This window comes from Microtus pennsylvanicus, chromosome 3 (assembly GCF_037038515.1).
Source record: "Microtus pennsylvanicus isolate mMicPen1 chromosome 3, mMicPen1.hap1, whole genome shotgun sequence".
Classification (NCBI taxonomy): Eukaryota; Metazoa; Chordata; class Mammalia; order Rodentia; family Cricetidae; genus Microtus; species Microtus pennsylvanicus.
The window spans coordinates 20,497,005-20,517,947 of record NC_134581.1 but is presented as its reverse complement, the minus strand read 5'-3'; the positions used below and the strand labels follow the sequence as shown (position 1 = coordinate 20,517,947).

At 49.1% G+C, this 20,943-nt stretch overlaps 1 protein-coding gene across 1 annotated transcript in view; it reads right to left on the bottom strand.

Moving 5' to 3' along the window:
- Positions 1–14,511, bottom strand: part of LOC142845663 (serotransferrin-like) — a 45,846-nt gene extending 31,335 nt beyond the window's left edge. Inside the window, 11 exon segments of the mRNA XM_075964835.1 lie at positions 961–990; positions 2,067–2,157; positions 3,512–3,663; positions 5,308–5,485; positions 6,650–6,828; positions 7,279–7,334; positions 8,303–8,435; positions 9,068–9,244; positions 9,972–10,080; positions 12,180–12,352; positions 14,308–14,511. Of these exon segments, the coding sequence (XP_075820950.1) occupies positions 961–990; positions 2,067–2,157; positions 3,512–3,663; positions 5,308–5,485; positions 6,650–6,828; positions 7,279–7,334; positions 8,303–8,435; positions 9,068–9,244; positions 9,972–10,080; positions 12,180–12,352; positions 14,308–14,350 (1,321 nt within the window). The 5' untranslated portion in view covers positions 14,351–14,511.
- Between the last annotated feature and the right edge of the window lie 6,432 nt (positions 14,512–20,943).

The window sequence follows — 20,943 nt, the reverse complement described above, 5'->3', positions numbered from 1 at the left end:
AACCTGTGATCCTGTTTTCTTTTTTATTTTTTAAGATTTATTTATTATGTATACAGCATTCTGTCTCCATGTATGCCCGCACGCCAGAGGAGGGCGCCAGATCTCAGTACAGATGGTTGTGAGCCACCATATGGTTTCTGGGAATTGAACTCAGGACCTCTGGAAGAGCCGCCAGTACTCTTAACCTCTGAGACATCTCTCCAGCCCTGTGGTCCTGTTTTCATTTTAATTTATTCAGAATATTTTCCCCAACGAAAAAACAATCCTTGTTATCCGTGGAATAATAACAGCTCTTTCTAGATATGCTATAAGTCAGAAGTTGTGTTTAGTTGCGGGGCAAGGCCAGAATTGTACACTCGTGGTTCCGTGGAATACAACCCAAGGCGTCTGCACACTGGGTCTCCGCGTCACGTGAGCGTCACGCTGGGGTCAGGCTTCCTGCTCACTCTTTGGCATCATTTTGGATTTATCCCTAATCAGAGCCCTCGTCTGGTTAGTCTAATTTCTGGGCCCAGCCTGGTTGGATGGGCAGAAAAATCCACACTCCTAGATATCAGTATTTTGACGCTCTCTACTCAGTCCTGCAAGGACCACACCAGTAGGGTTCCTTGGCTGTGCTAACTCTCATCTAAAACTCTGAAGACTTTAATTCAGAATGGAGGGAATCAATGGGAAGAGCCTAGATTTGTTTCCAGGATTCTAAACCACTCATAAATTCTGAATCCCTGGATCCTCCCATGAGTCCTAACAGAGGACAATACCTATGTTAGAATATGAAATGAGAAGCCCCATGTCTAAGTCACGGGGAGTGCAGAAGCACAGCCCTCCTGATCGGTGCTGACCCTCACGCAGCACTTTGCATCCCGAAACTGTGTCTCTCCATTGACTTATAAACTTGCCTAACCACTTCCCCCAACAATGAGGACTTCCCTTCCAAGGTAATTGCCAGATTCAACTCACCTTTTTCTAGTCGTCCACAGTCAGAGCTGTCTGGAGGAAGGAAAATACAGCATTAAGCATTTATTTATAGGTTGGAAGATCATGCCCATCTCATGAAGCCACCAACAAGGAAAAGAGTGGATACAACTGCACACATCACTGGTTGACACTAAGGCAAGACTCTCCAGATTTTGCGAGTTCAGCTGGGTGCTGGACCTCTAGGGTTCATTCACAAACCACATTTCAAGTGTCTTGTTCACTGTGTGCCAAGCCTGCAGTGGATGTTAACTGAATGTATTTGTCCTGCAACAGGCAGTGGGAAAAGCAGGAGTTCTGGACATTGCAAGACTTTCCAGACATCCCACATGGACTCTGCAGTGGGATCCCTTTCATACCAGAAGTCTCACAGCAGGGATGACGGACGGTACCACCACCCTCATTCTTTAAGATAGTTGTGGAGATTCTAGGTGAGGGAGTCCCAGAGACTGGGGAGGAGTGTTGCAGAATATTATTTTAAGATGTGTTACATCTGTTTATGCTGTGGAACATTTGCTTTAATGGTGCAAAGACATATGACATTCTTTGATGTTGCATTTGTTTAACTCTGTGAAGCTGTGTTACTTTGCCTGTCTAAAACACCTGATTGGTCTAATAAAGAACTGAACGGCCAATAGCAAGGCAGGAGAAAGAATAGGTGGGGCTGGCAGGCACAGAGAATCAATAGGAGGAGAAAATGGGGAAGAGGGAGATCAACAAGGGAGAAAAGAAAGGACCAGCCACCCAACCACACAGCCATCCACAGAGTAAGAGTGAGAGTAAGGTTACAGAAATAAGAAAAGGAAAAAAAGCCCTAAGGCAAAAGGCAGATGGGATAATTTAAGTTATGAAAATCTGGCTAGAAATAAGCCAAGCTAAGGCTGGGCATTCATAAGTAATATAAGACGGTATTTGAGAGCTGGGTGGCAGGCCCCCCAGAGAGCAAAAAAGAGTGAAAAAGAGAAACCAACCACAGAGGGTCTCAGCAGGAGGCACTTTATCACGGCTAGATAGAGATAAACTGGGCTGTGGTTCTCCTCGCCATAGCCCAGAAAGAAGAAAGCACAGAAGCAGGCACTCAGCACACTCACCATAGTTCTCCGCCATGACTGGCACTAGACCACACTGGCCTGCTATGTAGGCGTATCCTCCATCCAAGCTCATGGCATCAGCTTCTCCATTCTGCAAAGAAAGCAGGTCACAACAAATGGAGAGTTGCTACTTCCTGTGCCACCTGCCCTTCTAGACTGTCTCCTTGAAAGTCCTTCCCAGCACAAGGTATAAAGCCAGGGGAACTATAGATGTTGGCACTGGACTCCCCCCCTCCAAGTGATCAGTCAGGCACACCCAGGCGTTAGCATCCCTTTAAATAGACTCAGGTTTTTGAGTTGGCAGGTTTTGCATTAATTTGGTTCGATTTTTCTTGCCTCGACTCAGGCAAAACAATGAAATGGAATGCCACTAAATACTGTCATATTTTAAAATGCCAACAGAGGAGCAGGGTTGGTAGTCAGATTTGCTTTGTGGCTGAGAGCTTAGAAAGCACAGGGTTGTTTTTAAGGGCTCAGAAGCAGAGCTGAGAAACTCCAGAAGGATCAGTTGACAGTGGCAAGTTGTCAATAGGTATTACTTTGTTTCCATGTATTTACAAGTTTGTTATCAAAGATCGAACTGAAACCACTGCTCAGTTCGGCTCAGTTGGTCAAGCGCCAGCTGAGCACACCCGAGGTCCGAGGTCTTGTCCTGAGCAACCCTAAGCCTAGGTAGTGGCATAGTGGTACATGAGCCCAACACGCCAGAGATAGAAGCAGAATGATGTGGGTGTAGCAGCTCAGCCTCAGCCAGGAACTGACCAACAGCAGCTGCTCGAGACCCTGTCTCCAAATACTACCACCATCATCAGCCGCAGCTAGAGTAGCAACTAGAGGAACATCGAAAGGTTCGACTTAAAGAATAGCCAGGTTGTGGGGAGGGGCGCTCTGTGAAAGCTCGTAGCTTCCTTGCCCTCGCCAGGTATGCCGCCCTGGCAGAACCTCAGCGCATTCTCTAAGACAGAAACACTAAATCAAGAGAGGCTTCTAAGACATGATGAAGGGAGAGGCGCTAAGCAGCCTATTCAACACGATCCCAATAAGAGGGTTTTCTCTGAGTTCTATGATAACAAGGGGTGCTTATTTTCTTCTTTCTCAGACTGAGGATTTTGAAGATTCTCTATAGGAAAATAAGGAACACGATTTTTGATCAATTAAGCAGACGTGTATTTGCCTGCGAGATCAAAACCGAGGCCTTCCACACTCATCAGGGCAAATTATGATCTCAGTCCACTCAAAAGGACATGGCTGGGATTACCCTCTGAGTGGGCTAATGTAAAGCGCCAAAGGAACCTGGAGGCACCCTTCAGACCCACACACTCTAAGGCTTAGCACCTCCTGGGGAGCTGAGCTCAGACCATGAAATCAAGGATTCTAAAAAGGGGACTTGCCACCTTGCAGGCCAGTGTTGGGGACACCACCCCGGACAGGGAGAAGGGCCATACCACAATCTTGTCGATGCAGTCCTCGGTGGTCTCTGCCGATTCACAGTCGATCTGCCCTCCGCTGTTCACGCTCCACTCGTCACACTTCTGTCTCTCGTGATGACCCAGGGCACACCACTTCACTGGCACGTTGCTGCTGGGGCTTTCTGGACCTGGAGTTCAAGAAGAAGAACCAGAGGTCAGGCAAGAGGCAGCCCCAGCCGCTGTCTAGGATATGTCAATGCTGTGGACTGCTTCCTGCAAAGGAGATAAACAGATCCCATTCGAGGAACTCATAATCATCTACGGGAGACAGTCGGCCAACTTTGGTTAAATTCAGCTTCATTTAAATTCATTTCATTTAAATTCATCTTCTCCTCTTTGGTAAGATTATTTGTCTTTAGTTTTAATTAGGTATGTATGTATGTATCTATATGTGGGTTTGTGCATGTACAGTACCCTCAGAGGCTAGGAGAGGGTGTCAGAGCCTCTGGAGCCGGAATTACAGGCAGTTGTGAGCTGTCTAATATGGGCACTGGGAGACACTCTAGGGTCCTCTCAAAGGCCATACTTGTTTTTGACCACTGAGCCACCTCTAGACCCCAGCCTTTTCTTTTCTTTTGAAAAGCTGATTCTCTAGCCTCAGGGCACCCTAACATCTGAACGCTTTTCTTTCTTCCTTCTCTTTCTTTCTTTTCATATCTATTTACTTATTATGTATACAATATTCTGTCTGTGTGTATGCCTGTAGGCCAGAAGAGGGCACCATGTGGTTTCTGGGAATTGAACTCAGGACCTTTGGAAGAGCAGGCAATGTTCTTAACCTCTGAGCCGTCTCTCCAGCCCCCTCCCTTCTCTTTCAAACAGCACTTTTAACTAATCACTTATTTCTGCGTTCATGGTTTGCCATAGGTTTCCACATGGGGGAAATGTAAATTCTGCTAGAGAAAGAGACACACTGTGCCATTCACCAGGGCACCCTCCCACTTAAGCAGTGCTATCATGGAGTCATTATAATATATGTCCAGCAAAAAGATAGATAACTAGAAAGACAGACAGACAGATAAATGGACACATGCCCATCTTTTAGGCTTGGCCCCCAGATCACTCCCTCTCAGGGGCTCAACCCTTGGCCAGGAAGGTCTGTTTGACTTTGCTTCTCACTCCTGTAGGACCTCACTCACTATTTTACTGCTGTTGCTATTTTCCATTTTCCCACTTTGTGATTAGTTGTCCAGTAGTGTGACCATCTCTCAAACATTTGTCCTCCCCCTGGCCTGAAAGTTCCAGGACAACAGAATCTCATACGCGTTTTTAAGTCCAGCATCTAGCAGAGTGTGTGGCTAGATATTCAACAGATATCCACGGCATGAATAAATTGCCAGGCAGACTTCCAGCGCCCCAGTAAAACTCGGGGCGAGATCAACCTCCCTAGACCTAAAGCTTCCTTAGGCTTGGGTTGACTACAGTATTGACAAGAGAGGTGCAATCTGCAGAAACTTCGAGTTATTTACTTTGTAATAGTCTAATTGGCTTCATAAAGGGCATGGGAATACCCTGAGTTATGCAGAGGAAATGATACTAGTACCAACCCAGGTCATTTAAAATGTGAACAGCCTTTAAAGCCCTAGGTGATCTCCAGGCCCTCTCATAGTGGATGCTACCCAGCATCTCTCCAGCCCTGGGCTCACAAACAAGAGACAGAAATAGGAACATCAGGAGAGGCTGACAGTCCCCAGAAAGACTATGGCTGCTTTCTTGACCTTGCCTAGCTCCCCGCATTCCTCGGGGGCACCCGGCTTTTCCTGAGTACTTACACTCTCCTTCCCGGACATTCCGAATGGCGGTGACATAGTTGTGGCCGAGGTACAGCCTGTAGTCCATTCTCGAGGGGATCTTCAACAGCCCAATGGCAGAGTTCTTAAACAGCAGGTCTTTCTCAAGAGGAGAGTCGAACAGTTGGAAGTCTTTGGATTGGCCTTTGCCAAAATTTTCCTGTTTCCGGAAAAAGACAGAGCAGCAAACAGCAACAGGGATTAGGGAGGGTAAGTAGAAGGACTGAAGAGAACAAGGGAAAACTCCAGGAAACTGATTTAAAACCACGGGGAAGTTGGAGGTCCTAGGAAAGAAGACATTCAGGCATACTCTCCACCACCCAGCACCTTCGTCATCCAGTGCTTTGGAAGAACCATCCCACGGTCTCCTTCCCTGTGCTTCTGAGCCTGTCTTCCGGAGTGGCCGAGAGCTAGCTGAGAACAAGAACTGAGCCTAGTGCGGAGGCTGGTACTGGATGGTTGCCCCTTACATTCTTGATGGACAGATAAGTAGGCTGGACCAGAGGCAGTTGTCTTAACCAACCCCAGCCAAGAGACACAGAACTGGCAGGGGGAGGTCAGTGCCTCTACAGTCAGGATGTGTGCGCGTGCGTGCGTGCGTGCGTGCGTGTGTGTGTGTGTGTGTGTGAGTGTGTGTGTGAGTGTGTGTGTGTGTGTGAGTGTGTGTGTGAGTTTGTGTGTGTGAGTGTGTGTGTGTGTGAGTGTGTGCGTGTGTGTGTGAGTGTGTGTGTGTGAGTGTGAGTGTGTGTGTGAGTGTGTCAAGGAGTGGGGAGATAAAGAGCGATGCTCTTTCCTTCTGGGTTTCAGGAGAGCCTTTTGAGATTTTCTCTGGGCCTTAAGGGCCTACCTTAGATAGAAAATGTGTCACTGGTCAAAAGGCGGTGTGCTGTAGGAAATCCTTCAGCCAGTAGCCTTTAAGTTACCCTCCCACTTGGACATGGCCTTTTATCCTATAATTGCCGATGTAAAGTGTGTATTTGCTCCCGTCTTCTAGCTGCTAGATTCGGTTGCTGTTTCCCGCTCGAGCAGAGGACTGTGATCTGTGAGTCTAACCCCTAAATAAATGACCCTTTATTATACTCAATTCTGAGCTAGTACAGGATTTGTTTTTTAGTGTCCATCTTCGTGGTGGATATTGATACCAGAGGAGGCCCCTGCTACCCTACAAGGCGTCCCAGCTGGGGATGTGGAAGAGGTTGTAACACATAGCACGGTCCCCACTGTTTCCTGAACATACACAAGGACTGTTCTAGTATGTCTAGATGTCAAGAAGATCTGACCATGGAGTTGTAAGTAGGGGAGAGAATGGGGGGGGGGCGGATACCTGGGCCACTTTGAGGATCTCCCAGATCAAGTCCTCCTTGCCGTCCACAGCTCGAGCCACAACAGCGTGGGAAGGGACGCGGGCCAGGTAGCACTCCTCAAATTGATCCACTGGCTTGCGGGTGTTGTCGGGGCAGAGCAGCTCATATTGGTCCCTGTCAGACTTCTGTGGCAGAACCTCTGAGGAGGGAAAGTTCAGGTGAGTCCCTCCCGCCTTTGCAGTCCTCTTATCAGAGAAAGCAGGAGTTGAAGGACCTGGAGGGATCTCTGAGGGCCGAGGAACAGGCGGGAAGATGAGCCCGAAACAGGATGAAGGCATGGAGGTTTGGGGGGCCTAGGGAAGCAATGGCACCCTCCATCCCATGAGTCTGAGTTCAGCAAGATGGCTGACAGGCCAGCGTCAGCCAGACCAATCTCCAAACCTTAGCTATGGCAACTCTTCCCTAGAAGAAGAGCCATTGTGTGATTTGAGTGGTAGAAAGGGGCCCATAATCTAGGTGGAGACCCCAAAAGCACCTGTCTCTACCCATGGAGAAATTCAAGCAATGGTAGAGAAACCATGCAAGCTCGCGCTCACCTACTGACCGCAAAAGAGGGGAGTAAACCTCCCAGGCTTTTCCCATCACTTACCAAATATGGTCGTGTGCTTGACAAAGGCCACATCCCCACCTCCATCTTTCAGACACCTGTGGGAAAGAAGCACAGGAACAAAGACTCTGGTGATCTGCTGACATTTGGAATATGGCTGAGAGGGGGGATGAGCTCACACGGGACAAATGCCCCTCCATTTCTACCCCAAACTGGCAAAAAGAAGGTGAAAACCTTTTAGTGTAAAAAAGCTTCAAATCCGTAGTGCAGAAGATGATGGTATTTCTACTCTGGCTATGTGAACTTCAGGGTATAAGCGAGATAAAAAGAGAGAGCAGGAAACCAGCCAAGAAGTCCCCCTCCTAACCAAGAAGCTACTTGCAACTGCTGCTTTCTTGGAAGATCAGTTTTCTTCAGGGCAGGCCCCATGTCTCAGGAATAGTTGGCCAATGCGAAACAGACTCCAAGCTTTGTTTTGTATTTTTACCCATGTGCTTTTTGTTTGATTTGGTTTTTGTTTGTTTTGTTTTGACCTTTGTTGTTGTTGGTGGTGGTGGTGGTGGTAGTGGTGGTGGTGTGTGTGTGTGTGTATGATCTAGGAGGAGTTGTGGGAAGGGAAATAATATGATCAAAATATATTATATGTAAAAAAATTTAAAAAGGCCAAATGTACTGTTGGGTTGGGGACAGGGGAGTGCCCAGTACATTAAGCGTGGTTCACTTCTGTCATAGGGACAGAGGTTCTGTCACATCCCCAGGCACAAGGGGTGCGTTAGTCCCTTCAGATGCTGGCCAGCTCGATGAGAGGAGACACAAGCCAGATGCAAGAGCTCCGAGGAGAGAGAGAGGAGAGGACTTCTAGAACAGGGCTTGAGCTATCACAACAGATGAAAGGGAATGTCTCTAGGCTGGCCTTGAGAGTTCCAGGTTGTACCCCTGCCTCCTTGGGAGAAGTTTAAGCTCTCTAGATGTGACTTTAGGCAGGTTAGGATCTGCTTTAGGTCAGCAAAGAACCCCCATTTGAGGACTTTCAGCACTGGTCATCAGAGAGGCCAATTCAACTCACTTGAAGGCGCCTGCATAGCCATAGTACGGTTGGAGAGAGGAGCAGCCACAGCCTGGGCACAGTTGACACAGTTTGGGGAAGGATGCCGAATCTGCACAGGGGACACAGCTGCCCGAGAAGAAACTGGCCACAGCTGCTCGATACAAAGAAGTGGATAACAATGCGTAAGCACAATGCCATTAATGCCTCCCTGCCTGGGCTCCTAAGGCGATTCAGAGAAGCGATGAAGCCAGCAAGCACACTCCTGGCTCCGCCTTGCACGCTCTGAGCAGGGTTTCTAAGCAGGCACAGGTAAACCTCTGCCCTGCAGGTACCCTCCGAGGTACACCAGTCCGTATTTCCTGCTAGCCAAGGCTAGCTCTCGACCTTTGTTCAACCACTCTCTTCCCAGATCTTTCCGACAGAGGGCGCCTTTCGGGGAGGTAGAACAGCCTAGAGAGGTGCGGAACAACCTCATGCCCAGCAGGTGGCACCAAAGCACCCTTTAGCAGAGTGAATCACGTCTCCAGACAGGAACTGGGGGTGGGGAGCAGGCGCAGCTGCTGTGAAAATGGAAATCCTTTGCGAACCCCTCTGCCCTTTCCTTTCCTCCTCAGGACAGCCTCTGCTGGGGTATTGGGAGCTCACAACGACAAAAAGGGCCCAGCTGCCATTCCCGTCGACAGCTGGTACCACGGACCTGCCACTCTAGACGTTTCAGTCTACCTGCCTAATCATGACTGCGTGACCTTAGCAGGATATCCAGGAAGAGAGATGACAGCTTACCCTTCTCAATGGGACTGCGAGGCTCCGGAAATTTACAGAAAAGTAAGCCGACGGGGATGTTCCATCCTGCAGACCTGCCCAAGCCAGTGTGGCAGGACTTCTTGCCTTGGAGCTCGTCCAACTGGAAGCCAGAACCCTTCTTCACCACGGCCACAGCCAAGTAGGAGGTTTGTGGCTCTGAAAGGGGACAGTGTGAATGGAGTACTTTGACATAGCACAGGGAAGCACTGCTCATCAGGGCTTGGCTCTGATCGAGGGAAGAGAGACCCAGGGTAACCTAGGTGTAGTTGGCTTGTAAGAAGTCAGAGGAACCTCTGTTGGCTTAAAAGCTGAGGGAACCTTTGTAACATCATCTCAGGAAAACACAGGGTCGAGAAGCACCTGCACAAGGGTCAAGGATGCTCCGTTTACTCTGCTCTTGCCCACCAACCCAAAGCCACCGGGAACATGGAACTGTAACAACAGGGGCTCACATTCGCTGCCTCCCTCAAAGTGTTTTACATCCTCTGGTGACAAGGGACAGTCAGAGTGATCTCAGAAGACTCCTTGGACTGTTGGGCTCTCACTGTGTGCCATTGGATGGGTTCTCCTATGTCCATGGCACCCGACGCTCCAGCTTGGACACATCACCAGATCCAATGAAGACCAAGCTGGACCCCAGGCTGCTCTCTGTCCAGTGAGGATGCCTGACTCAGAAAGTCCATACTGGCCTTCAACCAGCCCAGAGTCCCCAGATGCTTTCATCTGTGCCTGGAGGACTAGAAGATCTTCTCATTCCTCACTGACTCCCCGAAGAGAATGCTTGCTAGTGTTTAATATCTAATACCTGCCTACGAAATGAGCGTTAATGTCTCCTAGGAGACAAAGCCGCAACACCGCTCCTTGATCCTTTGGGAGAACTTACTTTCAGGTGTCCCATAGACCTCCGCTACCACAGGTTTCAGGTTGTTGGGCGACAGGCCTGCCTCATACACCCAACCGGCATCCAAGGTTATGGCATCTGCTTCACTTCCCTAAGAGAGAATAATCCTCAATGAAGCCCTTGCTTCCAAAGAAGGCCTCCCTAAGCCATAGCAGATGGGGAGGGACAGTGATGGCCCATGCATCTAGGGCCAGAAAACCCCAACTCTAACAACACATCCAACCCTGCTAGCATGCGTTGATTCCATTTCTGTCAAAAGACCCCTTCGCTATCGTTCACATTTGCTCTGCATAGAGAAAAGAACGGAGTTTTTTTCTCTTTTCCCGATGATGTGTCTGTCCAGCGCCTAACCAAAAATACCCTAATGCGGATTTACTTTCAGCAATTGTAGAGGCTTGGCCTGGCAGGCTTGATTGGGGAAAGGGTCCCTCCCCCTCCAGAGGCGGGCCTAGCCACTGTACTATAGGTTCTGACATGGTTGTATAGAGCACTCAGGGACCTCTAGGTGGCCTTTATATCTCTTTCCATGCTCAGCCACCCAGAAAGGTTTTTCATCAGAGACCCTTGTGTTCTGAGCGTTCCTGTCAGCTCCTCTGTGGGCGCTATTGTGGAGTTGCCTCCGAGAAAGATGAAATCCTTGAAGGCACTTGGCTCTCCACTGACTCGGGACTCATTGCGTTCCCCTGCAGTCCTGGGCCCGCGAAACAGTAGGGGCTAGCATGCCGTGGTCACACACACCTGTTATCCCAGAGTTTGGTAGACACAGGCAGGAGGATTCAACGTTCAGGGTCTCCCTCACACCCTCATTTCTGATATAATTGTCTACTTGTGCTGCGGGAGCTCCTTCCGCATGACACCTTCATGAAAAATGTCCTCTCTCTTTGGGAGAACAATAAATGACAGGCTTTCCTCTCCCTTTCTATGGCAAAAATAAGACTTCTGGGTGTAACTGTGTATTTGTTGCAGCTCAGAAGTGTTACAGATACACACACCTCCTTCGATAGATATCTATCAGGAAGAACATGGCATCTGCCTCCCCACCTCTATGTGGAATGGAACCCTAAATATCTAACTGCCAGTCAGCCAACACTGCTAGCCTCACCAGGTTCACGGGGTTCACTGTGAGCAATCTTCATCCACTCATTCCCCTAACTCTTGAGTTCCTGCACTCCCCTCCCTTAATAAAGCGTCCAATCTACCGGACACTGGAATGGAGCCCAGTACTCCCCCTGCTGGCAGTACTCACAATTACAAATCTTGTTCCCCCAAAGAGCAGGCTGGGTTTCTCTGGTTTCCTGCATACAGCTCACACTAGCTTGGCGCTGCCTTTGAGTGTGTTGTTCATTCCTGGTGTGCACCATGGCTCTTAGCAGGAAGCCCTACCCTGGGTCATCAGTTGAACTTTAGCCTCATGGCTTCCTTCTCAATGACACTGATGCTGACAACAGGGGCCGACACGTTTTCTCCGTGCGTCCCTGCTGGAACTTTTCTTCCCTTTTGTCCACATTAATAGTTCTCTCACTCACAATCCTCTCTCCTCTCCTTACTAGGCTGTGGACACCTCGAGGGGAAAGGTAACCAACCCTGCAGCTCCCTGGCTAGAAGAGGGACTGACAAGCCCGGATGTACAAGAGCTGAAGGAGGGAAGAGAGGAAAGCAAAGGGATCCACGGTCACCTGCAGTCACCACTCTTAATTCTTGCCCCCTACATCCACTCATGTTTCCAAAGACGCGTCTAGAACCTATATAGTGGGGGGATGTAATGCAGTGTCAGAGTGTGTGCCTAGCATTCCCCAAACCCTGGGCTCAATCCCTAGAAACACACATACACTAGAGAGAAAGAGATGGACAGAGATAGACAGAGACAGAGGGAGGGAAGAGAAAAGGGGAGGGAGGAAGAGAGAGAAAGAGAACTTCCCAGCAGAGTTAGACAATAACTTTTGACGCCTGTTCCCCCACCCCAAGTTCATAGGACTTAAGTGCCTCTAAGCAGTTACCTCTCAGGGCGCACTGCCCCCTTCCTATGGACAGTAACCACGGCTTCTTCTATGTCCATTTCTGATGTGATGTGAAGGGCAGCAAGGGGTGGCCTGCCTCCCACCTCAGCCTCCTACCTGCCCTCCATGTTCTCCGATGACTAAAGCAAACAACCCCTTCAGCCTTTCTCCCGTGTGAGGCAGCAGGACTTACTGCAATGGCCTTGATGCAGTCAGTGTAGGAGGTTTTCTTCACACAGGCAAGCTGGGGACCATCGGCCGGCAGGACGTTTTTCATGTGGTCACGGAAACTGATGCACTTGGTGTTCTCATGCTCTGATATTGCGCACCATTTTACAGTTTTGTCGGGGACAGCCAGACACAGTCCTGCAGGAGAGAAGGGAGAGGCATAAGGGACCCACTTCCTGTGCCAGGGGAGAGAAAGCGCCACTTTGTCGCACCCTCATCCCACTCCTGCTGGCGGTCATGACAGAGCACAGGGCTCTGCTGCTTTCTGATGCTGGGCACAGAGAAGGTGGCTCATCCCAGTGGCCTCTCCTCTTCCCACCTACCCCTGGGCTGCTTGGAGGGATTCTGGGAGAGCTGAGGATGACAGCCCACAATTCTCCCAAACCCTTGCCTCGCCATCATGGCCCCAGAATGTGAGCACCATTCTCCGTCACCTTGACCCAAGGCTCTGTGCTCCAACTCCGAGGATCCGGGGGAAGGAATGCCAGCTTTCAGAAACGAGAGAGCTGCACTCCGGAAGTGAGGCGTGATTGTCCAAGCTCACCGTGTTTGTTAGCGGTCCAGGTCTGCTGGCCAGACCACAGAGGAAGATAACCATCTTCTGCGCTTTGCCTCTCTCTGGGCTGCAGTTAGATTGTGAATTCCCCCGTGATACTTTTCAACTACCTTCTGCCTAGAAATAGCTAGGAACTCCCTTCTACTCAACGGCTTCTGCTTCTACCAAACCTTCCCTCAATGCTTTACCCCACTTTGGTCTCCATTTGGAGAAATAGCTAAAGACAATCCTGTGCATCATTATTTGTGTGCCCATGCATCTAAAAATGGTGTATGTATGTGCGAGTGTGTGTGTGGTGTGTGTGTGTATGGTGTGTGCGCACACATGTGCAGATAGGAACACATGGAAGCCAAAGGGCAATATGGGGTGTCTTCTGCTATTACTCGCTGCCTGATGTTTTTGAGACAGGATCTCTCACCGAATCTGAGCCTTGCTAATTCCACTAGATTGGCTGGCCCTAAGTCCCTGGGATCTTCCCGTCTCTGTTTCCCCAGTGTGCTAAGGTTCCCAGCTTTTCCCATGGGTGCTAAGGTTCTGAATTGAGGTCCTCATGCTTACGTGGCAAGCATCTCCCCAACTGAACCACCTTCCCAACTGTGTCACTGTTAAAATCCGTGTGATGGAGAGATACCATCCATGAGATTTGGCAGTCAGGCCTGGCTTTCATCACATCTGTTCCCTATGGAACAACTCAGCAGGGCTGATTTACTGACTCAACCAGGTCCACAGTGCACAAAGGATGGGGTCAGGTGTGCGAGGTGAGGATGGATAGGGAAGGACAACAGGGAGACTGGCTGCCCCAAGTCCTTCCCTTTATTCCACGCCGGCCAGGGGGAAACCAAATAGCAGACTTTCCCTAAACCACCTCCCTAGCGCTTCAAACTACTTAATCTAAATTGTAAATTTTGTCCCTCGTCATGGGCCACTGTGCACATGAGGTGCCCTGAGTTGACAAGCATGGGAGCCTCTCCCATGTTGACAGTGTTCAAGGAAGGCAAATAGCTCAGACTAGAAGGTTCCAACAGTCCAACGAGACCCCATCTGGAGAGGAATCAGCAGGATCTTGTGACTTCACCCTCACCTGACCCTCCGAGGCAGGTGCCGTAACTACACCTGGCACAGGAGAAGTACAGGCAAGATTTGAACTCAAGATTTCTGGCTTCGAATCCCACACCATAGTCTGAGCCACCAGCGCCAAAGGCATCCAAGGGACGTCAGACAGTGAACGGATAGCACAGTTAGATCCCAGAAGTCTTGACTGTCCACCAAGCTGTTTGGACTACACTAGACGGCCCAGGGTAATACCTAGGTAAACTGGTTAAAAGTTTTCTACCTTATCATAGACCATGTCTGCAGATTACTGGACATAGGGGAGACCGCACATGGTGCATAAGAAAAGGAATCCGGGCCCCAGACGACTGAGTCAAGGTTATTCCTACATTATCGAAGGATGGAGATGTGGCAGGGAGAAGCAAAAGGCAGGCTCAGTCTTTGGCGTGCAGGCAGTAATCTACAGTCCTTCCCAGCCCACACTCACCCAAGGCAGCACAGGCCAGCAGGGCGCCCACGGCGGACCTCATCCTCCCGGTGTGTGTGGCGAGGAGCGGGGAACACAGACCAACCCGCTTCTGCACCGCTTCTCTGTGACCCGCTCCCCTTTATGTCCGGAGCGGGCTGGCTGGGTGCAATCTTTGACCTCCTGTGTTTGTGCAGCCCAATTGCCCAATAGCCCGCATCCCCCTCCCCTTCCTTTCTTGCCCTGATGATCACCTCATTTCCTGAGCTGTGGGGCTGTGAGACAGAACTGCGCATGGAATCCACCACAAAAAAAAAAAAAAGCTGTTTGGAAGGAGGCCTAAAGCAAAATCCACTCTTTGTTATCACTGCTCCCTCGGTGCCAGGAACGGCATGGCTATAGCCGCTTGGGCGGGAGTGACATGCTCCAGTACCCCGGGTACCAGAGCTGCTTGCCAGCAGCTTCATCATCCTCACGAAGGGAGACTGAGGCTGGGGGGGGGGGGAACTGCCCTGGACCCCAGTCTAGAACCCGAGAAGGAACATAAAGAGAGGAAAGCTGGGCTCTGGTTAGAGAGGCAGCAGCCCCTGCTCTCACAGGTGATCCTGGGAACACTCCAAGAGCCTCTCTCTCTCCATCCCTGCCAGGCAGAGCCTGCTCTGGGGCTGAAGGTGTCTTGTCCCTGAGCTTCTGGTGGGACAGCCCAGGCTAGGAACAGGAGCATGAAACTCTCTCCCACTTTAGGAAGTGGTCAAACTGAGACTCAGAACAAAGGGCCGGTGTGAGTGCAAAGAACACCCGGGAGGATGCTTCCTGCCCATACCGAGTCCCCTCGATTAAGTAATCATCAAACTGCTTTGATTGCATGGTTTTATCACAAAAATAGTGTGCTTGTACCTCCCATATGTACTATTTTCACAATAACTATAATTGTGCATTTCAACCCTGCACATGGGTTGGAAAATTGTGAAACGATGAGGTAAAAATAAAATGGGCATTTGAAAATGTCCCTGTGGGTATATTAATTACCTCGTGTACTATTTCAGCACACAAGATGCACCCAGGAAAAGGTCAAGGAGCTATAGGCACAATGTCAGTCCAGATTTCAGAATCATTAAGAGAATTTAGGGTTTTCAAAATCAGTTTACTCAAGATGTTGTCCGCTCTGTTTCCTTGCCAAGGAAAGGTGGACATATTAAAGCACCAGTGTCAGCCTGTGGGAGGAGCCCAGTGATGCTCTCAGCAAGTCTCAGCCGTTGTCAAGATGTTCACGGGAACCATGAATGTCCAGAAGGTCTCTGGTGCAGGACTAAACACTTAAGTGAAGACACAGTTACAGACGCCGTGACGCCAACCTGTCACCTCCGCACACCCCTGTAGACATACACAGGCCTGGGCCATGCAACATGTCCCTCCCCATGGCTAGCCTTGTCCTGCCGACCCCGCAGAAGAATGTTGGACATGGGATTCTGTTGTTATCCTTCTCCTGTGCAGAACCAGTAGCCTGACCTCTCCACCAGGAATGGGCAAGTGATGTGAGTCTACTTCATATTTTAGCTGATGGAGAGCTCATGCCAGGCCCAGACAACAAGCTAATCTGCTGCTTTGGTTGTGTGCAATGGTTCTTAGGAATGCAGGCAGGCAGCTTTCCCCAGTGTGATTCCAGTCTCTGGCGGGAATGGTTTAAAGGTTATGAGGGTTAGAGAGAAAGTCATAATTTCTTCCTTTATTTATTGTGCACATATATATGTGTGTCCAAGCACAGACACACTTCTGTCGTATGTCACAGTGCATAGGTCAGAGGACAACCTTCAGGAGTCAGTTCTGTCTGTCCACCGCGGAAGTTCTGGAGATTAAATTCAAGTGGCCCCAGGTTGAAGTCTGTGTGGTCTGCTGAGCAGACTTACGAGCCCAAAGGTCAAATGTTCTAACTTAACACTCATGGAACTGGACACACAGAAGCCCTAAACATGGAAATGAAGATGTCAAAAGCAAAAGACAGGGATAGGGTGTACTCCTCTCCCTTGCCCAGTCTTTGTCGAGAGGATCCCCATCTTCCCTCAGGACACCCCAGAGGCTCCAGACACAGGTCCAGCCTATGGACCCAGGCGAGGAGACTGGGCCAACCCCCTGAGCCCCACTGCTGATTTGTTCATCTTCTGCAATAGCTATCCCTAAGCCAGTGGATGGTCTCCTGTAGAAAGGAGTTACACACCAGCTGCTTTAGAGACCATTGATTTAACAAGGGTTTTAGCAGGGACATGAGGCAAACATACATCACTAATGCAATCATTAGTGCATCACTAATGAGGAAGGGAAGCCCCTCTTGCTCTGGGTTCCATCCCCTGACCCTCTCATGGCTCTCTTTGCAGGAAGATCATATTCCCACTACCATCCTCAGCAGGCATTAGGATGTGGTCTGGATTCCTTTAACACCTGGAGGTAGGGGCATGAAGATGGGGGGGGGGGGTGGACAGGAGATACCCAGCAGAGCAACAGGTACACTTGCAGCTGATGCCAGGAAGCAGGAAGGGGAACCATGAGGTGTTGAATGTATGACACAAACTCAGGGCTCCTCAGGGCAGGGCATGGAAGACACAGAAAATGACTGTCCCTCCCTCGTCCTTTCCTACACCCACAGAATGAGCCCACCTCAAGCTACTCCTCCCGCCACAGGCTTGCAGCCTTGCCTTAGCCAAGTCTCTGGTCTCCCTGGGTCCTAGCCAGACCAGCCAAAGTGAAGCCCTGCTTCAGAGGGGTCCTCTGAGCCCAAGCCCAGAGAGGTGCACAGGACATGGAGAAGGTTCCTATGTGACATTGGTACCTACAGCTACCATGTCATCAACACATACCTGGCAGAGAGGTCCAGGCCATTGGTTCTTGCTCAGGAGAAGCCCTGTGTCTGTCATTCTTCAGAGGATAGGCGGGACAAAGGCTGTTTGGGGGGTGTTCATGTGAACACGACCATGGTTAGATTGGGTGCCCAGGTCTATGTATGTCTGTACAGTGTGCGGGGACGAGAGGTTGGCATCACAGTGCTCTGTGTTCTTGGTGGCCCCAGCCACCCGTCTCTGTGTCCTCATTGGTGTATTTAATTCTATCGGAGACCCTTAGGGCATGCATTGTTCCCTTGAACACCTTAACAATGGATGAGACTTTTGGAGGTGGGGTTTGGTGACGTCTTACTGCAGCCCCTGGTATTGGTGCTTGAGAATCTCCATCTAGATGGGACAAGGACACCAGAGAGGAAGGGCCTTGCCGAAGGTCAGCCGTAATGCCAAGATACAAAATCAGACAGACTGTATATTAACTCATCAACCAGGGACACAGCTCCTTTCAGCAAAGCAGAACATATGGAGGCCAAGAAGGCTCACCTACAGTCACACTGAGGAGGTGACAGACTCCAACCCTGTCTTTTCCCCACAGGCATTTCCCTCACTTCACCCTACCTCTGCCGTCTGAGGACCAGGTCAGCCTTGGAAAGGAAGGCGTACCGGACTACAGGCTCTCAGATGGGGTTGGCCGAGTTAGGAATAGTTGAATGGAAAGCAATGTGTTAGCCCCTTGCATGTTCCAGGCCCTGCTCTGGGGCAAGTGGGTCTGTAGTGTTGATCAACAACCGTACAGATGAAGTCAGCATCCATGATGCTCCCAGTCGCAGTCTGTTAAAAAAGAGGCTCCTTGTTCACAGACCTTGGGAGCAGATCTCAGAGCTCCTAATGCTAGCTAGCCTTCTCTATAACACAGCTGCTTTCTTAATATTTGATCTCCCTATTTAAAAAGGGCGAGAAAAAGAAGAGAGGGAGGGAGAGAGCTTGAGAGACGGGTTAAAGGGGACTGCTAGTTTCAGCCCAACCTGCTTGTGACCCAAATTGTGTACCACAAACAGAGTAAAACCCTTCCATCTCAACCACAGAGCGAGCTATCAGGGAGAAACAGCTGGAGCTGTGTGTACGTGCAGGGGAGTTTGGGGTGTTGCCCAGATGGGGGTGGGCAGGAAGGCAGTGGACTTCTGGACCAATATTTGCTGTTTACAAAGGTTACCCAATTTTCATAGAAACTGAGCAAACAAAGAGCTTCTGTCTGCCTCAAGCATTCCTCCCCATGCCCCCCTCCAGCTCCGGTTCATCCCCCCCCTCCCCGCCCCCGCAACAGTGTCCTCTGACCAAGCCAGAGCCTTCCTTCTCTGAAATCTCGGGGCTGGGTCGTCTTGGGGAGGGAGTAACCTGGAAGCCTGCGCAGTGAAAACCACAAGGCCAGTCGTTGCCAGCCTGCTGGGTCAGGGAAAGTTTGAAGGAACTGGGGCAGGCGCCTAATGGGAAGCTGGCATTGGGATGTAGTATGTGGCACCTCCTCCGTCTCTTCCTCCCTCTGTCTATCTTCCCTCTCAGCAATCCTAGAACAATGGAAGGTCTTTATTCTCTTCACATCAGAGACCACAAAAATAACATGCTCGTAAACAGTAGCAATCCATGGCCCGGTGGACTTGGAATTCAGTCCAACACTTAAGAAAAAAAAAAACACACTCCTTCTGGGAACCAAGTCTAGGAAAGTCCCAATAATGTTTTGAGAATGGAATATAGACTTTGAAAGGAAAAAAATCAATAAAGACATCATGACAAACACAAAATATCTACTATGAGCAAAGATGCAAAAATCCTATGAAACAGGCCTGGGAAGAGGCTTGGTTAGTCAGTCAGGTGCTTACCTAGTATGCTTGAGGTCCTGGATTTGATAGCATTGCATAACGTGGGCTTGGACACACACAAGGAAACCCACTCCTCACAAGGCAGAGGCAGCAAAAACAGAAGTTTAAAGTTAACTTTGACTTCATAATTAGTACCAGGCCATTCTGGGTCACATGGAACATCTAAAAAAAAATCACAAATAGGATCCACTCAAATACACTAGGAATAATAAATAATTACTCAGTTTGATTTATCCAGGAATGCAAATTATTTTTTGAAGTATCACTTAATATAACTGAGTAAATCAATATAGTAGTGGATAAAATGAATGACCACATCTATCAGTATCAGAACATCATTTGGTACAGTTCAACATCCATACATAATGACAGTTCTTAGCAAGCTTGCTCCTCGATTTGATAAAGATCTACAGATATCCTGCTTCAGGGTGGAATGTGAAATGAAACCTTTCTCTTCGAGAGCAAGAAGGATACTAAAACACCCACTGTTACCATCTGCACTCAGCATGTTAGCTGGAGGTCTGGGCTGGACCTCTAGGCAAGGAAGAGAAATGGGAAGCAAAATGACTGGGGGAAAAAAAACACTCTCCTCTCTTGATATATGGCTTAACTGCATAAATATAAAATTCTAATTTTATATTTATTTTGTATCGTAGGATAAACGGACTAAGAAGAATCAGAATGTATGGCAAATTATACAAAACCAACTCATTTCTATATACACAGTCTAAAAAGCAAAGGATTCTACCTTAAAGAAAAACAAATGCTTGTGAACAAAGACATCTGGATTGTCACTGACTGAATGATTAAATATTATTGAGGAAATTAAACTTGAGGTTAGTGAGAAACTATGCCCTGCACATGGAGCACTGTGAAGGTCTCCACTCTCTCCACACTGATTTGCTGATGAGAGGGATGGGGCCCACTGGGAGTTAGAGGCTATATCGGGTGTAGATGAGGATGGGAGCTAGGAGGAAGTGCTGGGTCACTAAAACTCAAGGAGAATGCCAAGCTCTGTGGAAACCCACTACTTTGTAAACTAATTAAAATAAGCTAATTAAAACGCAGAACTTTTTTTTTTATAAAGGGATTTGAATGCAGACACCCTGCTTGGGTGTTCAATGCTTTTTGCCAGAAGACATATGTTATTAAACAAAGATCTTAGTACCAGATGTGGATCCCTCTCTATGAATGATTTGGTCAAAAAGGCCCTCAAAACCACATGGGCTGTTGCCATGGTTTTTGGTTGTACACCATAGCTAGATGCTAAGACCCTGCTGCTGAAAATTGGTTCAGGACATAGAGAAACCACGCTGGAACCGACCTGCAAACTTCCTTCCTGCTGGTCGGCTTTTCTAGTGCTGGAGGGTACCGGGAGAAAAAAGTTATCGATGTGTATTGTCTGGCAGTGAACGCTGCATACTGCAATAGTGATCTGCCAGGCTCTGCCAGGCATGCTACTGGTGCAATAGCGACATTAAGGTTATGGCGGTAACAAGCTGCTTCCTGATTGGATCGAGGCCTCCCAGAAGGGGATTCATCCTTCATATTAAAAACCTGGTTAAAAGTTCGGAAGATTGTAGACCACAGTGAGGACTGTACTACTGTTGTTTCCCTAAATGAGCTTGTCAGAATGCCCTTTGAGGCCTGCGAGATGGCTCAGCAACCAAAGGTGCTTGCCGCCAAACCTGACAACCTAAGTTTGATCCCCAAGATGCAACCGGTAGAAGGAGAGAGCCAACCCCCACAGGTTGTACCCTGACCATCACAGGCAAGACCTGGAATGTGCATGCACACACAAGGGATGAATGAATGAAGCAATGAAATTTAAAAAGTTAAAAAACAAAACACTGCCTTCTAAATACTGGTTTATCCCCATAGGTTAGTGCTGCTCGCAACTTGGGCCAGAAAAGCCTCTTTGTGCAGTTAATGCAGAGACTCGTGATTGG